General features: G+C 35.2%; 1 protein-coding gene across 1 annotated transcript; it reads left to right on the top strand.

Annotated features, from left to right (window-relative positions):
- Positions 1–7,696: 7,696 nt before the first annotated feature.
- LOC131062373 (amine oxidase [copper-containing] gamma 1) lies at positions 7,697–13,768 on the top strand. Its single transcript, XM_057996009.2, has 5 exons — positions 7,697–9,316; positions 11,007–11,120; positions 11,259–11,708; positions 12,713–12,810; positions 13,023–13,768. Exons 1-5 carry the CDS (start codon positions 8,003–8,005, stop codon positions 13,228–13,230), a joined length of 2,184 nt encoding a protein of 727 aa, XP_057851992.1. The 5' UTR covers positions 7,697–8,002; the 3' UTR covers positions 13,231–13,768.
- Positions 13,769–18,084: the final 4,316 nt, after the last annotated feature.

Genomic DNA, 18,084 nt, shown 5'->3' with positions numbered 1-18,084 from the left:
CCTGAATGCCTTCAATAGCCAGGAATTCTCCTAACCCTACCACAATTGATTCTATTATTTCTAGAGCATGAAACTCAACAGGAGGGGGACCAATGTTGACCCAATGCAAGTTGCTATTGAAATCAAAATCTTTAGGGTTAAAATTAGGGGCCCAATCAATACAATGAAAGATACAACCATTGAACAATTTCGCCTTACTTCTAAGAATATCCTGCTTAACACTTGAATTTATGCATGTAATTAGAATACAATGAAAACCCAGATTATAGGTGCTTACTAGGTTGTAAAATTTAGTTTCGCACCAACCTTTCACATCTTCGAAAGAGTAATGAGAGCCTCACCAATGAGAAATGAATCTCTTTCTTTGATGAAAACTGGTGTTCTACTGGAGAATTTCTAAATCCAACTTAATCTCCGATTTTGAAACTGTTGGGTTTGATGGGGAAGGTCGCGACTGCTCACCCTGCTTCACGATATGAGTGGGAATTTCTTTTCTGAATCTGTTAACCCTAGAAATGTCCTTCGTAGTTTGCCTTGATATTTCATGGTTTGCAGGATTAGCCTTAAGCCATCTTTGATTTAACACCTTTTTGTATTCCCTAGCTTGTCCTACCGATTTATTGAAATGGCCTAAGGGATGGGGAGAGGATGGGGGAAAGCGAGTGTATTTAGTGCCACTGAGTAGTAGACTGAATGTGTTTGTAGAACAATTCTGAGCCCTAAGAGGGATCAAATTAGAGCCGGTGGGAATTTGAGAGGCTTTCCTCTGACGCTTAGTTTTTTCCCCCTCCACCAACTACCATACCTCGTCTGCTTCACTCCTAGTTGGCTTCCCTTTGAGAGGAGAAAATACTGTGAGGTGCATGATAGAGGTTACAGATAAGACTAGTATATATAATCGACAACATTTAAATTTCGTTGATCACTGAGAAATTGCAAAGCAAAAAGAGACAATCACAAAATTTTACTTCTAAATGACCAATATTTTAGTTATTTAATTTACTTTTAGTTAAGTTAAGCTATTTTATTTAGTTTTTTAATTAGCCTATTTCTTCTCTTAATGCTATATTAAAAATAGAATTATGATATTCTTTTTAATGTATCAAACCATGAAATCAACAAACTTAAGTCTTGATATTTCAACTTCAGTTTAAATGCCTAATATTTTGGCTATTTAATTTAATTTAATTTCACTTATTTAATTTAATTTAATTTAATTTCACTTATTTAATTTAATTTAATTTAATTTCACTTATTTTATTTTATTTAATTTAATTTAATTTTACTTATTTAATTTAATACATTTAAATTATTTAATTTAATTTAATTTTTTAATTCTTAAATAATTTTTTAAATTTTAATTAGCATAATTTCTCTCTTGATTCTATATTAAAAATAATTTATTTTTTTTTTTTGATAAAAGTGGATATACCACTTAATTATATTAATATATAATATTTTTTTTTACAAGATGTCTGGTTCAATGAGCACTAAAGGGAAAAAACCAATAAGAAAACCTTCAATATTGCTCAAAATTCACAAAGCCTACCTACCCATTACAAAAGCCTCCTGGGCACATTCCACCAAAAACCCTCCCCATATTACATAATCTTTTCATTAGACACAAAAGAAGCTGCTATGAGAGGCATACGAGTATAAACTACCATTCGAATCATCAAGAAGATCAACATCCACCAAAAAACTGAAAGATTAGCAAAAAAGTCGACCACAAACCACCCCTGCCTATAAAGAACAAGTCTCCAATCCATTGATTAGCATGAGACAAAGAACAAGAAGAGAAACCACTACAAGTGAGCCTTCCAAGACAAAAACCGTAAGCAAACATAGAATAATCTATATAAGAAGGAGGGGATGTTGTAAACCCGATGGAACCAAAATGAGGCCAAGCCAAAGAATAGACCATAGAAATAGCCAAGTTAGCAAAAGAGAGATGAGAAACCACCACATATACCAAACCACCTGCAATTTCCAAGGCCCCGAAGACAACCACCATCTTCCAAGCCTTAACAAAATCATTCAAATGAAATAGATAATCTTAACAAATGAGAAGAACCATCAGAATAAAGGAGCGAAAAGCATGGAGAAAGAAAAACCAAATCCCGTATATAAGCCAAACCAAGTGAGAGATCATCATGAATGCAACCATGGAAAAGCACGATACAACAAAGAAAGTGTAGGAACCAACATATCGAAGCATAATTATCAAACCCACTTGCCAAGGGAGTGAACAAAGCACCACCAAACATAATTACTTAATCAAGCAAGCAGACTGCAAGCCATGCTAAAGATAGCTGCCAAAAAAAAGATTAACCAATGCAACATCACGAAGAAGCTGCCACAAGCCACCTTACCCAATCTCATCACAACATGATTACCAAATCAAACACTGTGAATCAAGCTAAATAAATGCCAACTCATAATAGTGAAGGAGCAAAAAATCAATGATTAACCAGATAAAACCCGAGAATCAAATCTATGATTAACCAACTAAACTCAATCTGCCCGATAGATAACACCACATGGATGAAGTTCAAGCACCCACCACATTAAAAAAAAGCAAAACTTACCAAAAATGTCATCATCAAATAAAGTTACCATCCTCCTTAATGTAATGAAGATAAGGAAAGCTTCCCACCATGATAACCAAAACAAAAACAGCCAACTTGCTGAACAAAATGCCTACTAATAATAATAACCAAGTGTGTGAGGGCATCAAAGCCTGAAAAAGATCAACAAAATCCAACCTAACAAACAAAATAAAAACCGTACAGTTGAAGCTCCATGAACCTCCTTACTCATTGAGGAAATACTTACCGAGTATGCCATCAGTAGAAATGTTGCCATAAGGCCAGACAACACCCTCCCCTAATATAATACACAAAAGAAAATCCACAACCAACAAGGAATGTGATGGAAGCCACAGACCGCAAAAAGAAAAGATCAACCCAACAAAGATCAGAGTACACTTGACATACTAAATCAAACAAGAGACCCTTGAATCCAAACTTCAACCAAAGGAAAACTTAAAAAAGGACACTAATGCAAGAAGAGGGAATATTTTGAGGGGAGACTTCCAAATACTCAACACTTTCAACTACAACCTTATTAGCAAGATAACCAACAATACAATTTATTTCCCTATAGCAATGAGATATAGTAAGGTAGTAAAACACTTCAATTGAGCAAGAATTCGATCTAAAAGGTATTGTAAGTGCCAGGAAACACATTTCTTATTAGAGACCGATTGAAAGACCAGCATTGAATCCCCTTCAATGATAATATCTTTAATGCCCAAAGAGATGGCTAAATCTAGACCAAAAGATAAAGAATGAAATTTAGCAAAATTGTTGGAACCAACACTAATAAATTTACACACAGCTTTGACAATCTTAGAATTATGATAAAAAAAGGACAGCTCCAATCCCCAACTTTCCCGGATTGCCCTTAGTAGCCCCATCAAAATTTAATTTAAATGAGAATTGCGGGGGAGGAGACCATTTAGCAAGCCTACGCTTGGAAAGAGAGGATAAGCCTAATGCTACAATCCCATGAGATGGGATGACGCAAAGCAATTTCCATTTCCATGTCACCCAATTATCCCAATGAGAAAAGGAGCACAAATGATCCATTTTTTTATAAACGTAAGAAAGCACCACCTCAAAAATGGAGGATTGAATCCTATCAAGCACATCCCACAATGAAGTTGATTTATGCTTGAAAATCCTAGAGTTCCTCTCAAGCCAAATGTTCCAAATGACAATAGAAGAAGCAACAACCCAAAGAGAAGAGTGAAAAGATGACGAATACAACAAAGGTCAAGCCAAAAAATAAGACAATAAATTAGGACCAATGGCAGAAGACCATCCAAGCATACCAAACAACTAGTACCAACAATCCAAAGTAAACGGGCAATGCAGAAAAAACATGATCCATGGATTCCATAAAGAAACCACAAAACACACAAGGAAAGACCGCAGTAATCCCAAGCCTATCTAATCTCATCTCAGCGAAAACTTTATCTTGAACTGCAAGCCAAACAAAAGAACCAGCTTTAGGAAGACAAGTCGAATGCCAAAAGAGCTGAGAAGGCCAAGGGGAGGAAGAAGAGGAATGAGACAAGGTCTTGTACCCCTCCTTTATAGAATAAGAACCTGAAGCACTCTTAGTCCAAACCAAAGCATAATCCCGATCTTTAAATACAAGAAATCTTTTTTCAAGCTCCTATTCATAAGAAAATTTGAGGTCTTTACTAATGGGCAGAAAATTAATAGATTTCCATCGAGACACAGGATAAGGACCTGAAGTATCAATATCACACTAGTCAGCAAAAAAAACACCCCAAAGACCAAAAAGGATATCGGATAAAGGAGACCAACCCTGAATGGAAGATAAGGCAACATGACCATTCCAAAATTCATCCCAAAACCGAGCCTTCTTCCCATTATGAACTACCCAAGAGAGGTGAGGAAGGATAACTGATTTGCAACTAACAATAAAATTCCAAAAAGTTGATCCTTTCGGGAGAGATGAGGTTGTGAAAATCCATTCTCTAGGAGCCCCCCTCAAATACTTAGCAAACATAATGGAAGCCCATTTACTAGAAGGGTCCATATATAGTTTCCAGACAAGTTTAGCCCCCAATGCTTTGTTATGAGAAACTAAGTCTCTGATACCCAAACCCCCCAATTCCTTAGGAAGGCACACCCTATCCCAAGCTAAAAGAGGAATCTTCTTTTTACCCCCAATGTTATCATTCCAAAGAAAGGATCTTAAAGACACCTTGAGATCATGAACAACCTTGGGAGGAGTTTTCAAAATAGGATCTTAAAGACACCTTGAGATCATGAACAACCTTGGGAGGAGTTTTCAAAATAGACATCAAATAAATAGGAATGACATTAAGCATTGATTTAATCAGAAGAATTTTACTAGCTAAAGTGAGCCATTTATGATTCCAAGAAGAAATTCTGGAAGATATCGCATGAACCACTTTATCCCAAAACATTGCCTTATATGAAACAACGAAAAAAGGAATGCCTAAATACTTACAAGGGAAGGAACCCACTTGAAAACCCCAAAAATGAGTCAATTGTTTCTTAACCAGAGGGGAAACATTTAGAAAAAACACCTTTGATTTTAGACTATTAACTTTCTGCCCAGAAAAGGAAGAGTAGTCATCTATAATATTTTTTATAACTCTGGCCTCTGCTAGAGAGGCTGAACCAAATAAGAGAGTATCATCTGAAAAAAGACAATGGGATTGCGAAGAAGGATACCCATCAATTTTAATACCACTCCACATACCTGAATATCTAGCATCAGAAATGGCCCTACTTAAAGCCTCAACCAGAATGATAAACAAAAAGGGGGAAAGAGGATCCCCTTGCCTAACTCCTCAAGAGGAAGAGAAAAAATCAGTGGGAGAACCATTAAGCAAAACTGAAAAATGAGCAGAAGAAATGTAGGAAAGGACCCATTTAACCCAACTATGAGCGAACCCAAAGCGATTCAAAACAGAAACTAAGGAATGTCAGTCAACCCGATCATACGCTTTAAGCATATCAAGTTTAAGAATCATAGTCAAAGTCTTCTGAAGTGAAATGGAATGCAGAATCTCATGTGCAACAATTACACCCTTCGAAGTTTCCCTTCCAGGATCAAAACCACCCTAATCGATAGACACAATCCTAGGAAGGAGCTTAGCCAACCTAACTGAAATTGCCTTAGTAATGATTTTATACAAAATATTACAAATATCAATAGGACGAAAATCAGAAAAAGAGTTAGGATTGTCCACCTTAGGAATAATGGCAATAAGAGTAGTGTTTAGTTCTTTCAAATTAGATATGTTATGCCTAGACTCTTCAAGGGCTAATAAAACATCATTCCACACAAAGTCCCAACATTTCTAAAAAAACAAAGCCGTGAACCCATCTGGCCTCGAAGCCTTTTCTGGATGCATGGAAAAGACCACCTCTCTTAATTCATCAATAGTAAAAGGAGTCATAAGCATCTTATTATCATCCTTATTAACAAGTGGAGGGACTGAATTAACAAAATTGTTATTTAAAGAGACCGACTCAGCAGACAACAAAGACTTAAAAAATTTAACAGCCTCTGAAGCAATTTCACCATCATCAGACATACAATTCTTATTGGAATCATGAATACAAGATATTCTATTACGCTGCCTCTTTAGCTTAGTTGAAGAGTGAAAAAACTTAGTATTCCTATCACCTTTTGATAATCAAAGATCCCTAGATTTCTGCCTCCAATAAGATTCTTCCCTAGCCAAAGCTTCCTCAAATTGGGCTTTCAAACATTTAAGCCTATCATAGGACAAAGGATCCATACCTGAAACCAAACTAACCTCATTAATCTGCTCAATTTCCTCCTGAATCCTAGCCTTTTCCCCAAAATATTCTTAAAATGCAAAGTAATCCAATCTCTAATCTTGCCTTTAAGAAAAGCCAATTTATTAACTATCTGAAACATCCTAGATCCATTGACATGTGGGGCAGACAACCACCACATTTTCAACAGGGGCAAAAAAGATTGGTCCCTAAACCACATCGACTCGAATTTGAAAGGAAACTTCCTAGAGGCCCCATCCTCAAGAATAGAAAATAAGATAGGGAAATGATCTGATTCCTTTTAATGTATCAAACCATAAAATCAACAAACTTAGAGTCTTGATATTTCAACTCAAGTTTAAACATCCACACGCGTAATAAATTTATCATAAGATGATGTAATACATTTAAAACTATTTTAATATTAATGAAATAATAATAAAGTGAAGGAAGCAAATCATAATAGAAAGACACAAAAATAGTATATTTTCTTACATACTATTTTTTATTTTTGTGTGTTTTTATTATTATTATTTCTATTATGATTTTGCTTTTCTCATTTTGTTTTATTTTTTATTATCTCATTAATATATAATCTAATTTTAAATTTTTGAATCATCTTCTTATTTATTTTTTCTCTATTGTGTTTCATATTCTTTGTGATATATATATATATATGATTTTTGGCATAATTCTTTTCATCATTTTTCATTCTTTGTTTGATTGTATAAAATTCATTGAACTAAGGGACTTAACTATTATTAAATAAGGGGTTTCACAATACTTATAACCTCTTATTTGATGATAAGTATAAAGTAGATAAGTATGTTGCAAAAGGTCAATTCTTAGAGTAGACAACATTAGTCATATTAGGCCAAATAATCGAAACAAAATTGTTTAGTACAATTTTATCTCCAACAACATAAACTTCTAAATATTTTTTCTTAACTTCCTATCTTTTGTTTGTAAATTAGATCTTAGCTTTTAGTGTTCAATTAGAAAACATAAACCATTAAAAAAAACTAAATAGACATTAGAAATCCAAATAATCTATAACTCTATTTCTCAACTCAATTTATTTAATAATAGATATTTTGGATCTTTTGTCTCCTTCACCATCAACTTCATTTTAATTTACCCTACAATAGAGTGAAGTCCATATAAATCACAATGTACTGGTTGAAGGTTGAAGATTACATTGAAAGCACCAAGAAATAAAGACTTTTAAAATCCAATTTATTAACAATATTTTTTTATAAATGAAGATAATGGATTCCAAAGCACGAATAAATTTAACCACATATATTTATAAGGCAAGATTCTAAAACCCATATAGTGGATTCCAGCACACAGTAAAGGAGAATATCCTGCGTTAAAAACCATGTAGCCACCTAGTCTTTAGAGCCCATGTTTTAGAGTGGATCAGCAACCTTCTTGAGATTTGTATTGCTTGCTTCCCTTAGATTCTGCCAAGAATCTTTTATGTTGGTCTGGAATCCAGACTAGTTATAAGCCTTCCTTTTCTTTGGTTTTAAGATCATTGGGTGTTGTAGATACCAGTTCTAGTAGCTATAAATTCAACAATCCTCACATTCATATTTGGCCTGTAATTGACTAGCTTCTGAGCAATGGAAGCTACCTCCTATCTTAGACTCTCGTTTCTTCTCATGGCAGCTCTTCTGCTGCTGGTATTTGTTAGGACATGGGTTCGTTTGCCTTCTCTTAGTCCTGAGGATTGCTCTGAATTTGGGTCTCCTTGTACGTTAAAGCAAAGAATCCAATTGGGTAGAACTGGTGGTTTCATAGAGAAAAACAAGCCCCCCAAGTACCAGAAAATTGACCATGAGAATGAGGTTGTAAAGCATCCTCTAGATCCTCTTACCATTCAGGAGATCAAGAAAGTCCGAGAGATTATCAGTAAGTCGTCAGATTTTAATCATGGTGAGTTTTCACTAAACTCACTGGTCTTAGAAGAGCCGCTGAAAGAAGAAGTCCTGGCTTGGAAGGCAGGCAAAAACTTTCCTAGCAGGAAGGCTTCAGTTATTGCTCAGGTCGGTGGGTATTTCCATAAAATGGTTGTAGACCTAGTGTTAGGTCAGATTGTAACTAATGATATCAGTCATGAAGCTGGGTATCCTACTATGACAGTAGAGGACATGGTATCAAGTGTTAGGGTGCCTCTGAAGAACAAAGAGTTTGCAGATATTGTCAAAAAGAGGGGAGTCAATGTGAGCGATGTTTCCTGTGTGCCCATTTCCTTGGGATGGTTTGGTGAGGCCGAAGAGGGCAGGAGGCTGGTTAAAGTCCAGTGTTATTCAATGGCAGGAACTGTGAACTTCTATATGAGACCAATTGAGGGTCTTACAGTTCTTGTTGATATGGATATGAAAAAGATTTTGAAGATCACAAACAATGGGAAAGATATACCCCTGCCAAAAGGAGAGAATACAGACTACAGACTTTCTGTCCAAAAGCAGCCTTTGTTACCCCCTCTGAATCCTATCTCCATTGAACAGCCCAAAGGTCCAAGTTTTAAGGTTGATGGGCATCAGGTCAAGTGGGGAAGTTGGGAATTCCATGTCAAACCTGATCCTCGTGCAGGAGTGATAATATCAGAAGCAAAGGTTAAGGATCCTGACACAGGAAAGATGAGAAGGGTTTTGTACAAGGGTTTTACCTCTGAGCTATTTGTGCCTTACATGGATCCTAGTGATGCTTGGTACTTTAAAACCTATATGGATGCAGGGGAATATGGATTTGGATTGAATACCATGTCACTTGAGCCCCTTAATGATTGTCCAAGGAATGCTTACTACATGGATGGAGTGTTTGCTAGTGCAGATGGGACACCTTATGTAAGGCCTAACATGATCTGCATATTTGAAAGATATGCTGGGGATATTTCTTGGCGTCACACGGAATGCCCAATCTCAGGCATGGAGGTAGGTTTTCTTGTCTATATTGTTTTTATTTGCTAGTTTGCACTGCATTCTGCTAAGCAATACTGCTAAGAATAAGTTGCACTGTGCCCTATCGTCGTTAGGTTTTGTGTCTATAATTAAGGTTCAGGAAGAGTTAAAATCAATACAATTTTAGTTTCCATGAAAACAATCTAGTTTTCTTAGTCAGATGGACTTGAAAGCCCAGGGAATTCATTGAGATCATGCAGATGCGGATTGCATCTTCTAGGCAATGTGCAGAGGTGAAAAATCCCATTGTCTTACCCTGGTATTCCTTATCTGAGATTTCTAAAAGGGCCTTCATGGTATTCAGTCAGTTTTTCCTTTCCAACTTTTTTAAACGACTGTAGTGAAAATAATTCAATCTATTTTTAGTTTTACCTGTTGGTTAAGGTTCAAAGGGGATCAATCTCCAGTTATGTTTTATCTACCATTTATATGCTTTAAAAAAAATGGTGAAGGTTTTCAAAATTGAGTTGAAGGAATTTTAATGATGTCCACAAGACCGGTAGTCTAATGGACTAAGAATCACATCCTAATCTATCTTCAAGTTCTTCTTGATGTCAGCTCTATGATTATGAATCTTTATCAAGAAACCAGCAGTATTGTGAAGCCTTGCTTTCTTGAAAAGTTGGTTTAGACAACCCACCTTCAAGTTGTCCTCATATTGATTATGAATATCCTTGTAAGAAGCACATTCAAAGATAAAGTGTCAATCAGTTTCAACTTACTTGTTTTAGGACAGTCTTGATTAAAAGGGATCAATATTGAGTCTTGTCTTATCAACAGTTCTCTGCTTTTTCTCAGCCACATGTGATATGTACCTCACAAAATGTTAAGTGCACGCAGAATTCTCAGGATTCTATCCACCAGTTCTCTGCTTTTTCCCAGCCACATGTAATATGTACCTCACAAAATGTTAATTGCACGCAGAATTTTCAGGATCCCATCTTGTTTAGGGCATCAGTCTGTTGATTATAGTTTCTTTTATATAGGAGTCTTACTTTTTAAGGGATTTTAGGTTTTTCATGTATATTCATCTTGTTTAGGGCATCAGTCTGTTGATTATAGTTTTCTTTTATTTAGGAGTCTTACTTTTCAAGGCATTTTGGGTTTTTCATATATTTTTATCTTGTTTAGTGCATCAGTCTGTTGATTATAGTTTTCTTTTATATAGGAGTCTTACTTGTTTTAGGACAGTCTGGAATAAAGGGATCAATATTGAGTCTTGTCTTATCCACCAGTTCTCTGCTTTTTCTCAGCCACATGTGATATGTACCTCACAAAATGTAAGTGCACGCAGAATTTTCAGGATTCCATCTTGTTTAGGGCATCAGTCTGTTGATTATATTTTTCTTTTATGTAGGAGGCTTACTTGTTTTAGGACAGTCTCGGTTTTTGGATCTTCACGTGATTAGAAGGCATTTAAGGTTTTTCAAATATATGCACTGAAAATGGTTACTTGTTTTAAACTACCTTATGTCTTATTCATATATGTTGCTCAAATCTAGAAAGAGAAAAAAACTAAGTGTATGAAGGTTGTTGCTTGGAAGTTGATAATCAGAAATTAACTTCTTTGGTGCTTGGTAAGTAAGAGATTGTCAGAGAAAAAGATTTTTTATTTTGTTTTGTACTGAAAATTGATTTTCTTATGCAATTTCATTATCTGTAGATCAGAGAAGCGAGACCAAAGGTGACATTGGTAGTCCGCATGTCAGCATCTGTTGCAAATTATGATTATATTGTGGATTGGGAATTTCAGACTGATGGTCTTATCCGAATCAAGGTTTGTAAATGTGGAATCTTTCTTCAGAGAAGCCTATTGACAAGATGGTTCTGATCAGTATTTCTTATGAAACCTTTGTCATCTGGAAGTAAGAAGACAAGGTTCTGACTGCAAAGTGCAATGTAATTTGTGATACAGGTTGGACTAAGTGGAATTCTGATGGTCAAAGGAACAAAATATGAGAACGTGGACCAGATTGACTCTAATGCTGAACTCCATGGAACTTTGCTTGCAGAAAATGTGATTGGTGTCATCCATGACCATTATGTCACATTCCACTTAGACATGGATATTGATGGCACAGAAAACTCGTTTGTTCAGGTTAAGATGGCCAAGAAAACAGTGGAGAATGGACCAACACCACGGAAAAGTTTCTGGACAGGAGAGAGACACATTGCCCAAACAGAGAAGGATGCCCAGATCCAGTTGAGCCTCTACAACCCATCTGAGTTTCATATGATTAATCCATCAAAGAAGACAAAGATTGGCAATCCAGTAGGATACAAAGTTGTCCCTGGAGGCACAGCTGCAAGCTTGCTTGATCACAACGATCCTCCACAACTTCGAGGGGCCTTCACCAACAACCAGGTTTGAAATTTGATGACCTTTTTTTTTGTTAGAAGCTTCTTTAAACTCACACCAAGGGGCTACACAGCATACCACAGACTTCCTTCAACTTAGATGCCCTGTTTGACCGTTGTCTATCTTTGAAGTTTGAAACTCACTTGAGATTGGAACCTGGTCTCATCCCTTTGATTTTCTTGCCATTTGGATGGGCTAAACCATATATAGAGTGGAACATTGGTGAACCATGTGAAGCCTTAGCGACTTCTCTGGTAATCCGTAGAATGAACCCTGGTGGGTAGCAAAGGCTTTGGATTGAATTTCTCTTCTTTGCTGAAGTCAAGGTTGAATGCAGTTTTCCAAACATGTCAATTATTCACTGCTGAATTTTCCTATACCCATTTGTAACAAGTCTTACTTTTTTTGGACCTTCTAGAATCTAGAATCATTGCTGTACATGACATTTACTCACTATTCCACGGGGATGCATCCCCCCAAAAAAAAACTCCACGCCGTCAGTATGGTGACATTTTTGATACTTGGGGATTTGGGGAAACATCCTTCACAGCACCGCCACCTCTGCCACTTCCTTTGGGGATGCCGTCAGGTTGCTTGTTATATGGTACATACCATTACATTCTGATTGTAACCTTTAATTTTGTGAAATCTAGTTTTCTTTTTATGGGTCACGGGTCACTCACAGAGATGTTATATTACAGTTTTATCGTTAAAGATTTCAATTCACCTCAATTTGTATTTCAGTACTGCCCCCACCGCCACTCTACCGCCATCCCCTTGCTGTCCCCAAATTTAGACCCTTGGTCTCCTCGTCCCCGAAACCCACCCCCACATTCCCTCATCAGGAAACTCTGTGGAACTATGCATTTGTACTGCTGTGATTATAGATCGTTGGTTAAAAGGTCCCTGAAATCTTTGTACAGCACACAGGAGTACTATATATATCAAAGCATTGCAATTCTTATAAACTTTTCATGCATTTTAATGAACAAATTTCTTCCTTCCATCAGATATGGGTTACTCCATACAATAGAAGTGAACAGTGGGCTGGTGGGCTGTATACATATCAAAGCAAAGGAGATGACACACTGGCTGTATGGTCTAACAGGTGAGTAGGAATCCCTTAAAAGTTTCTATAAATCAATTTGTTCAGGAGAATTATGTTTGTATTGGTTTTATACATTGAACTTGCTTCAGGAATATAGAATACTCCTTTTCTTAGATCTCTAAACATCTCTTGGTTTCTCAGAGTAGAAGATGAACTAAATTCATCAATTATGCTGTTATAAAGCTCATATGAAACTTGTTTTTATGTCTCAGGGACCGCCCAATTGAGAAAAAAGACATTGTGCTTTGGTACACATTGGGCTTCCATCATCTTCCCTGCCAAGAGGACTATCCAATCATGCCAACAGTCTCAGCCAGCTTTGATCTCAAACCAGTAAATTTCTTCGAAAGCAATCCTATCATGAGGACTGCACCAATGACCGAGAAAGATCTCCCAATGTGTTCTGCTTCAGCTGAATGAACATCTGCACCATTCCAACAAGTTCCCAAAATTACTTACCAGTTGAAATTGGCCAAGTAAATCATCTTCATCTGTAAAATAAACAACACATGCATTGTAGAAGAGTTCAGCAGTATCGCATTAGAGCTTTCTTTTTAAAAGTTGGGAATGTTTAAGGCATCAGGAGTAGACTGTTATTCACCTGGAGCAAAAGTTATCAACATATAAAAATTTACAGGTGTCTTACACCTCTTGCCTAAAACAAATGAATAAACAAATGAGTCATTCAGCAATGGAGTTGTGGAACACAAGACCAGTGTTTAAATAGATTTGACCAGTAGTTAGAATTATGTATTGGGTAGAACGAATGTGCAGTAAAATCAAATGTTATTTGTAGTTTAGATGTATGTCTACTCAAATCGTTGTAATCTGCTAAAGGCAGAGATGCTGACATCTATGTATGCTGAATAATTGTTACTTGTAATTAAACTAGTTGCCTTATGTGTAAAGGGTTTCCAACCCCACTTTAATCATATATGAGATATCGACTATAAAGACAGCTACAATTGTGAAAAGGAGAGAGAGATGGAGATTCATTATTGACTATTTCCATTGAGTAGATCAATAGATTATGTTTAGACCTCACAAAGAGGAAATATCTTGGAATGATTCTTTGAGGATTTTTTAATTTAATTTTTAATTATTAATTTTCAATATGTTAGGATAAATTAATTAATGTTCAATGTTTGGAGTATATTATCAGTCTAAGAAATTGGACAAGGCATAAGAAATTGCAAAAAAACGTGAGGGTGGGCATGTGAAGGTAAAGTATTGTATTATCCCTTAAGGTGAAATAAATAGAAAAATATAGTACAACCAAATATGAAAAATAAGAAATGTAATAGTTATTCAAGAACTTAATGGTCAAACCATTCAAATAGGATGCAAATGACTATGAGAATGCATTTTCCTATGACAATGTACTGGAGAATGGAGAATGGAAAGGGGGATACATGGTTATGTGAATGTGATGCATGTAAGAGATGTTCACTATGTGTACATGTGGTGAACACATATGCTAATTACTATGCATACCGATGTTGATGCAATGTAGGCATGAGCTAGTCATATTGTGTATATGTGATGTATGTTTGAGGCAACACAATGTTTGTATGTGATGCATGCTTGAGATGATTTCTATTCTACATACTTATTGATAATCTACTAATATCTATTTGGGATATGCTTGACACCATAGTATTATGTATGGATTGAATTAGAAACATAACATCCATTATTGGCTGTTATTTAAAAGAGAGGTCAAAGATCTCCTAAATGTTGGAATAAGTCATTCTATGCTTGGTGTATAAACTATCTATTCTTTGATTCATGTAAATGAATAGTAGATAGAGTTGTTTTGAATGAAAACCCTCAAGGAATAAGATTTGGTATAAGATTTTGTCATGATATGAGAGCATATCATATGTAGTACAAGAATGCAAGGTTGTGGAATAGAGTTTCTACCATTGGTATTGTTTGATGAGGGTTGTAGCACTTCTAAATGAAGAGAAATTGCTCGATCAATAAAGAAGGTACTTAAGATGCAATGAAATTGGTTTAAAATAAAAAAAATGGTAGTAACCAAGGGTTATTATTACACGAAATTTTAAACCAAAAAGTTTTCAAAATACAAGAAAGACATTTTTCAGATAGGCTTTATATAATGTCTTATAAAATCAAACACATTGTTGTTGCTCTACCTGCACAAATCAACCTATGATTTTTTCCCTACACATGCTTTGTGCTCACAAATATCTCCACTTTTTTGCACCCATAAATGATAAGAAATGAATCTAATAAATCTTGTAAAAGGAGGAAGAGTTTGAAGTTATTATCATGATCTACCTACAATATCCCTTACAACTTGCTATAAATCCCTTTAAGCAGTGTGAAGTTTGAGAATAATATAGGTTTTTTAGTCTTGAGGGTCATAGACTTATATGAGATATTGTATTGCTCTAGAATGTATGATGATATTGATTTAGTTTTTATAATTGTTAATTATTTGTATGAAGCCAAAAATTGACCTTGGTTGTAAACTTGAAAAATGTTGGAAAATAAACCAAACATGAACCAAAGATGAAACTAATGCCTAGAGGGTTGGCAACTCAATCATAAAGAACCTAAGCAACAAATAAGAGGTCCTAGACTTGACTCCTAGTTGGTTCATGCAAAAATTATCATGGTATTTAGAGCTTAGGTTAGTAGAGCTAGGTGAAGCTAGGATCCCTAGGCGCTTATAGTGTGGCTCAAAGGGAGTCTTAGAAAATGAGCCATAATTGAATAAAAGATAGACTTATCACTAAGAGGGCCAATTGGTCTATGGTAGAGCACACCCATAGCAAATAAGAGGTCCTAGGTTTGACTATATTGGAAAATTCAATAACATTTACATTTGCACAATAAGAAAAACACGTGCAATTTCTTATATAAAGCATTGCATTCTTATGACTTCCCAAAAAATCTCTAAACTACTTATGAGAAACTAAGTCCCAACTAATTGATATTTTAATGCTAAAACTAATTCACTAAGGTGACTTTATTAAACATGTAAGGCTTAATTTTTTCAACACCCTCGTTAAGGTTTATATTAAAAAAACAAAACAAAAAAAGGAAACAACATAAATATTAAAACATTGCTAACTATAGCAACCCATTGGAAATTTGTAGAAGCATCTCCACCATATATTCTCACTCATTTAGAAAACCTTAAACTACTCATGTCTAGGAACATGTCCTAATTGACTACCACAACTCTTTAGAACGCCTAAATATGCTCATGTTTAGGCAAATGTCCTAATGATCATCTAACATCCTCTAAACACCCCATATTGCTTGTGTCCAAGAAAATATGTCAATTATTCAATGATACTTGTTAATTGAGACATAATCGACTATTTAGAAGTATATTGCCTTTTGTGAATTGCGACACTCAATTTTCTACAAGAAAAAGTATCAACCCACTTAAACACAAACCAACTATGAATCAACACTTATTCCACAATACATAGAACACTCCTTTCTTGGTAGATTGAGAGACTCAATTATCCATAAATGCACACATGGAAGTTTATGATTTGAGACACAATCAACATCTATAAAATCACTTCAATTATCTACAAATCATAAAACTACCAAGATTCCCTTTGCTTCATGAAAGGGAACATAAAACATAAAACTTTCAAGCTCCCCCTTTCTCTACGAAGGAACACACAAGACGCTAGTGCTTCTCATGCAAGGCATCATGTCTTAAGTGAGAAGCTAGCCCAAGATGATAATATTCCTCCAACCTTCAATATCTCTAACCTCCAATAAATCTCTTTGTTAAACTTTATCCATTTTATAATCTTATTAAATTCTCCAATATTACAAGCATGCCAAACATAATGTGAATGGCTCAAAGACTATAAATATTCATTGAAGTAATAAAACAATATCAAATTTGAAGGTATCAGTTTCTACCAACAATCAACCTTTTATAATATCATATAAACAAGAAAAATCTATTTAACATTTTATTTTGATTTATAAAACACATTAATCTTATCGCTCAAAAACATACAATTTTAATTTTAACAAAGCTTCCTTTTGCTATTTCTTAAAAAAATTATATAAAAATTTAACTTCAATTTTATTGTGGTTTTTCTTCTTTATCAGTCAGATAAATGAATTAATAATTGTAAATATCTTTGGAAATATCAAACCATTGACATCTGAAAAAATAGGATGTTTCCCTTATATATTTAAAACGAATGCTTGAATTTTTTAAATAAAAACACTTGAATCGGCTTGAACGTTGTTGCTTTTTTACAGGGCTTGGAGCAGGAACGTTGGAGCCTAATACCAGTAGGCTAGCTGTTGGGAGATTCATATAAAGCTAAAATTAGAGGCAATTGGGAGATTCGTTCATTTGAAGCCTCCAACTGAAGGCAATAGAAAGGGCGAATAAAATCAGGGCAAGAGAGGGAAGAGGATTTGTGGCAGAGACTGGTAGTGGGACTGAGCTTTGGATTTGCATTGGAATGTTGTGTCATTCCAAAACATTGGCCAGAAGGGGATCTGTGGTAGGAACTGAGCTTTGCATTTGCATTAGAGTGTTGTGTCATTGGACATAATGTGCTTACAGTTGATGGATTGCACTATCAAATGATTCATCTCTTTGAAAGATTTAGAAACTAAGGTGTGTTAGAGATTTTTTTTGGCTCTCTCCTCTCTCTCAATTTGCTGAACATTTTCCTTTCATATAATACGGCATAGGTTTCCTGCTTTCTTTAAATGTTTGTCAGCCATAGTTTTCTAGGTTTTTATTTTTTCCATCCTATCTTTCTTTTGTTTGAATAATATGTTCCTTGTTTTGATTGACAGTCCCAGTTGATGATCCAAACATTCAATGACATTATTGGTTCGTAGTTAAAGGGCTTCACAGTGAGCTGGTTGTGATTGAACAGACCTTAGAATTAGAAAGTCGATTTGCATAGAGATTGTAGAGTCTATTTACGTAGCAAGTGTCACAAATGAATGAGATGAAACTTCTTATAAAACCTTGAACACCATTATGGTGAAGATTCTAGGGCAGATTTCAGAATTAGAGAGTCGACTGCATAGAAATTTCATTGTATTTACGTAGCAAGTGTCACAAATGAATGAGATGAATCTTCTTCAAAGCCTTGAACACTATTGTGGTGAGTTGTGTGTAATGGTTGGGAAGGGGGACCACTCTATGATTTTTATTTTTTGAAATTTTTTTATTAATTAATAATATTAGATTTTTACAATTCATATTGTTTATGTTATTGTTTTCTGTATTCAATTATG

Source organism: Cryptomeria japonica, chromosome 5 (assembly GCF_030272615.1).
Source record: "Cryptomeria japonica chromosome 5, Sugi_1.0, whole genome shotgun sequence".
NCBI lineage: Eukaryota > Viridiplantae > Streptophyta > Pinopsida > Cupressales > Cupressaceae > Cryptomeria > Cryptomeria japonica.
Note: the sequence above shows the minus strand (reverse complement) of the source record. Positions and strands in the feature narration are given on the sequence as shown.

Coding starts and splice junctions, on each gene's coding strand:
- LOC131062373 (XM_057996009.2), top strand. CDS start 8,003: ATGGAAGCTACCTCCTATCTTAGACTCTCGTTTCTTCTCATGGCAGCT. Junction 11,121..11,258: donor ATGGTCTTATCCGAATCAAG/GTTTGTAAATGT, acceptor TTTGTGATACAG/GTTGGACTAAGTGGAATTCT. Junction 12,811..13,022: donor CTGGCTGTATGGTCTAACAG/GTGAGTAGGAAT, acceptor TTTATGTCTCAG/GGACCGCCCAATTGAGAAAA.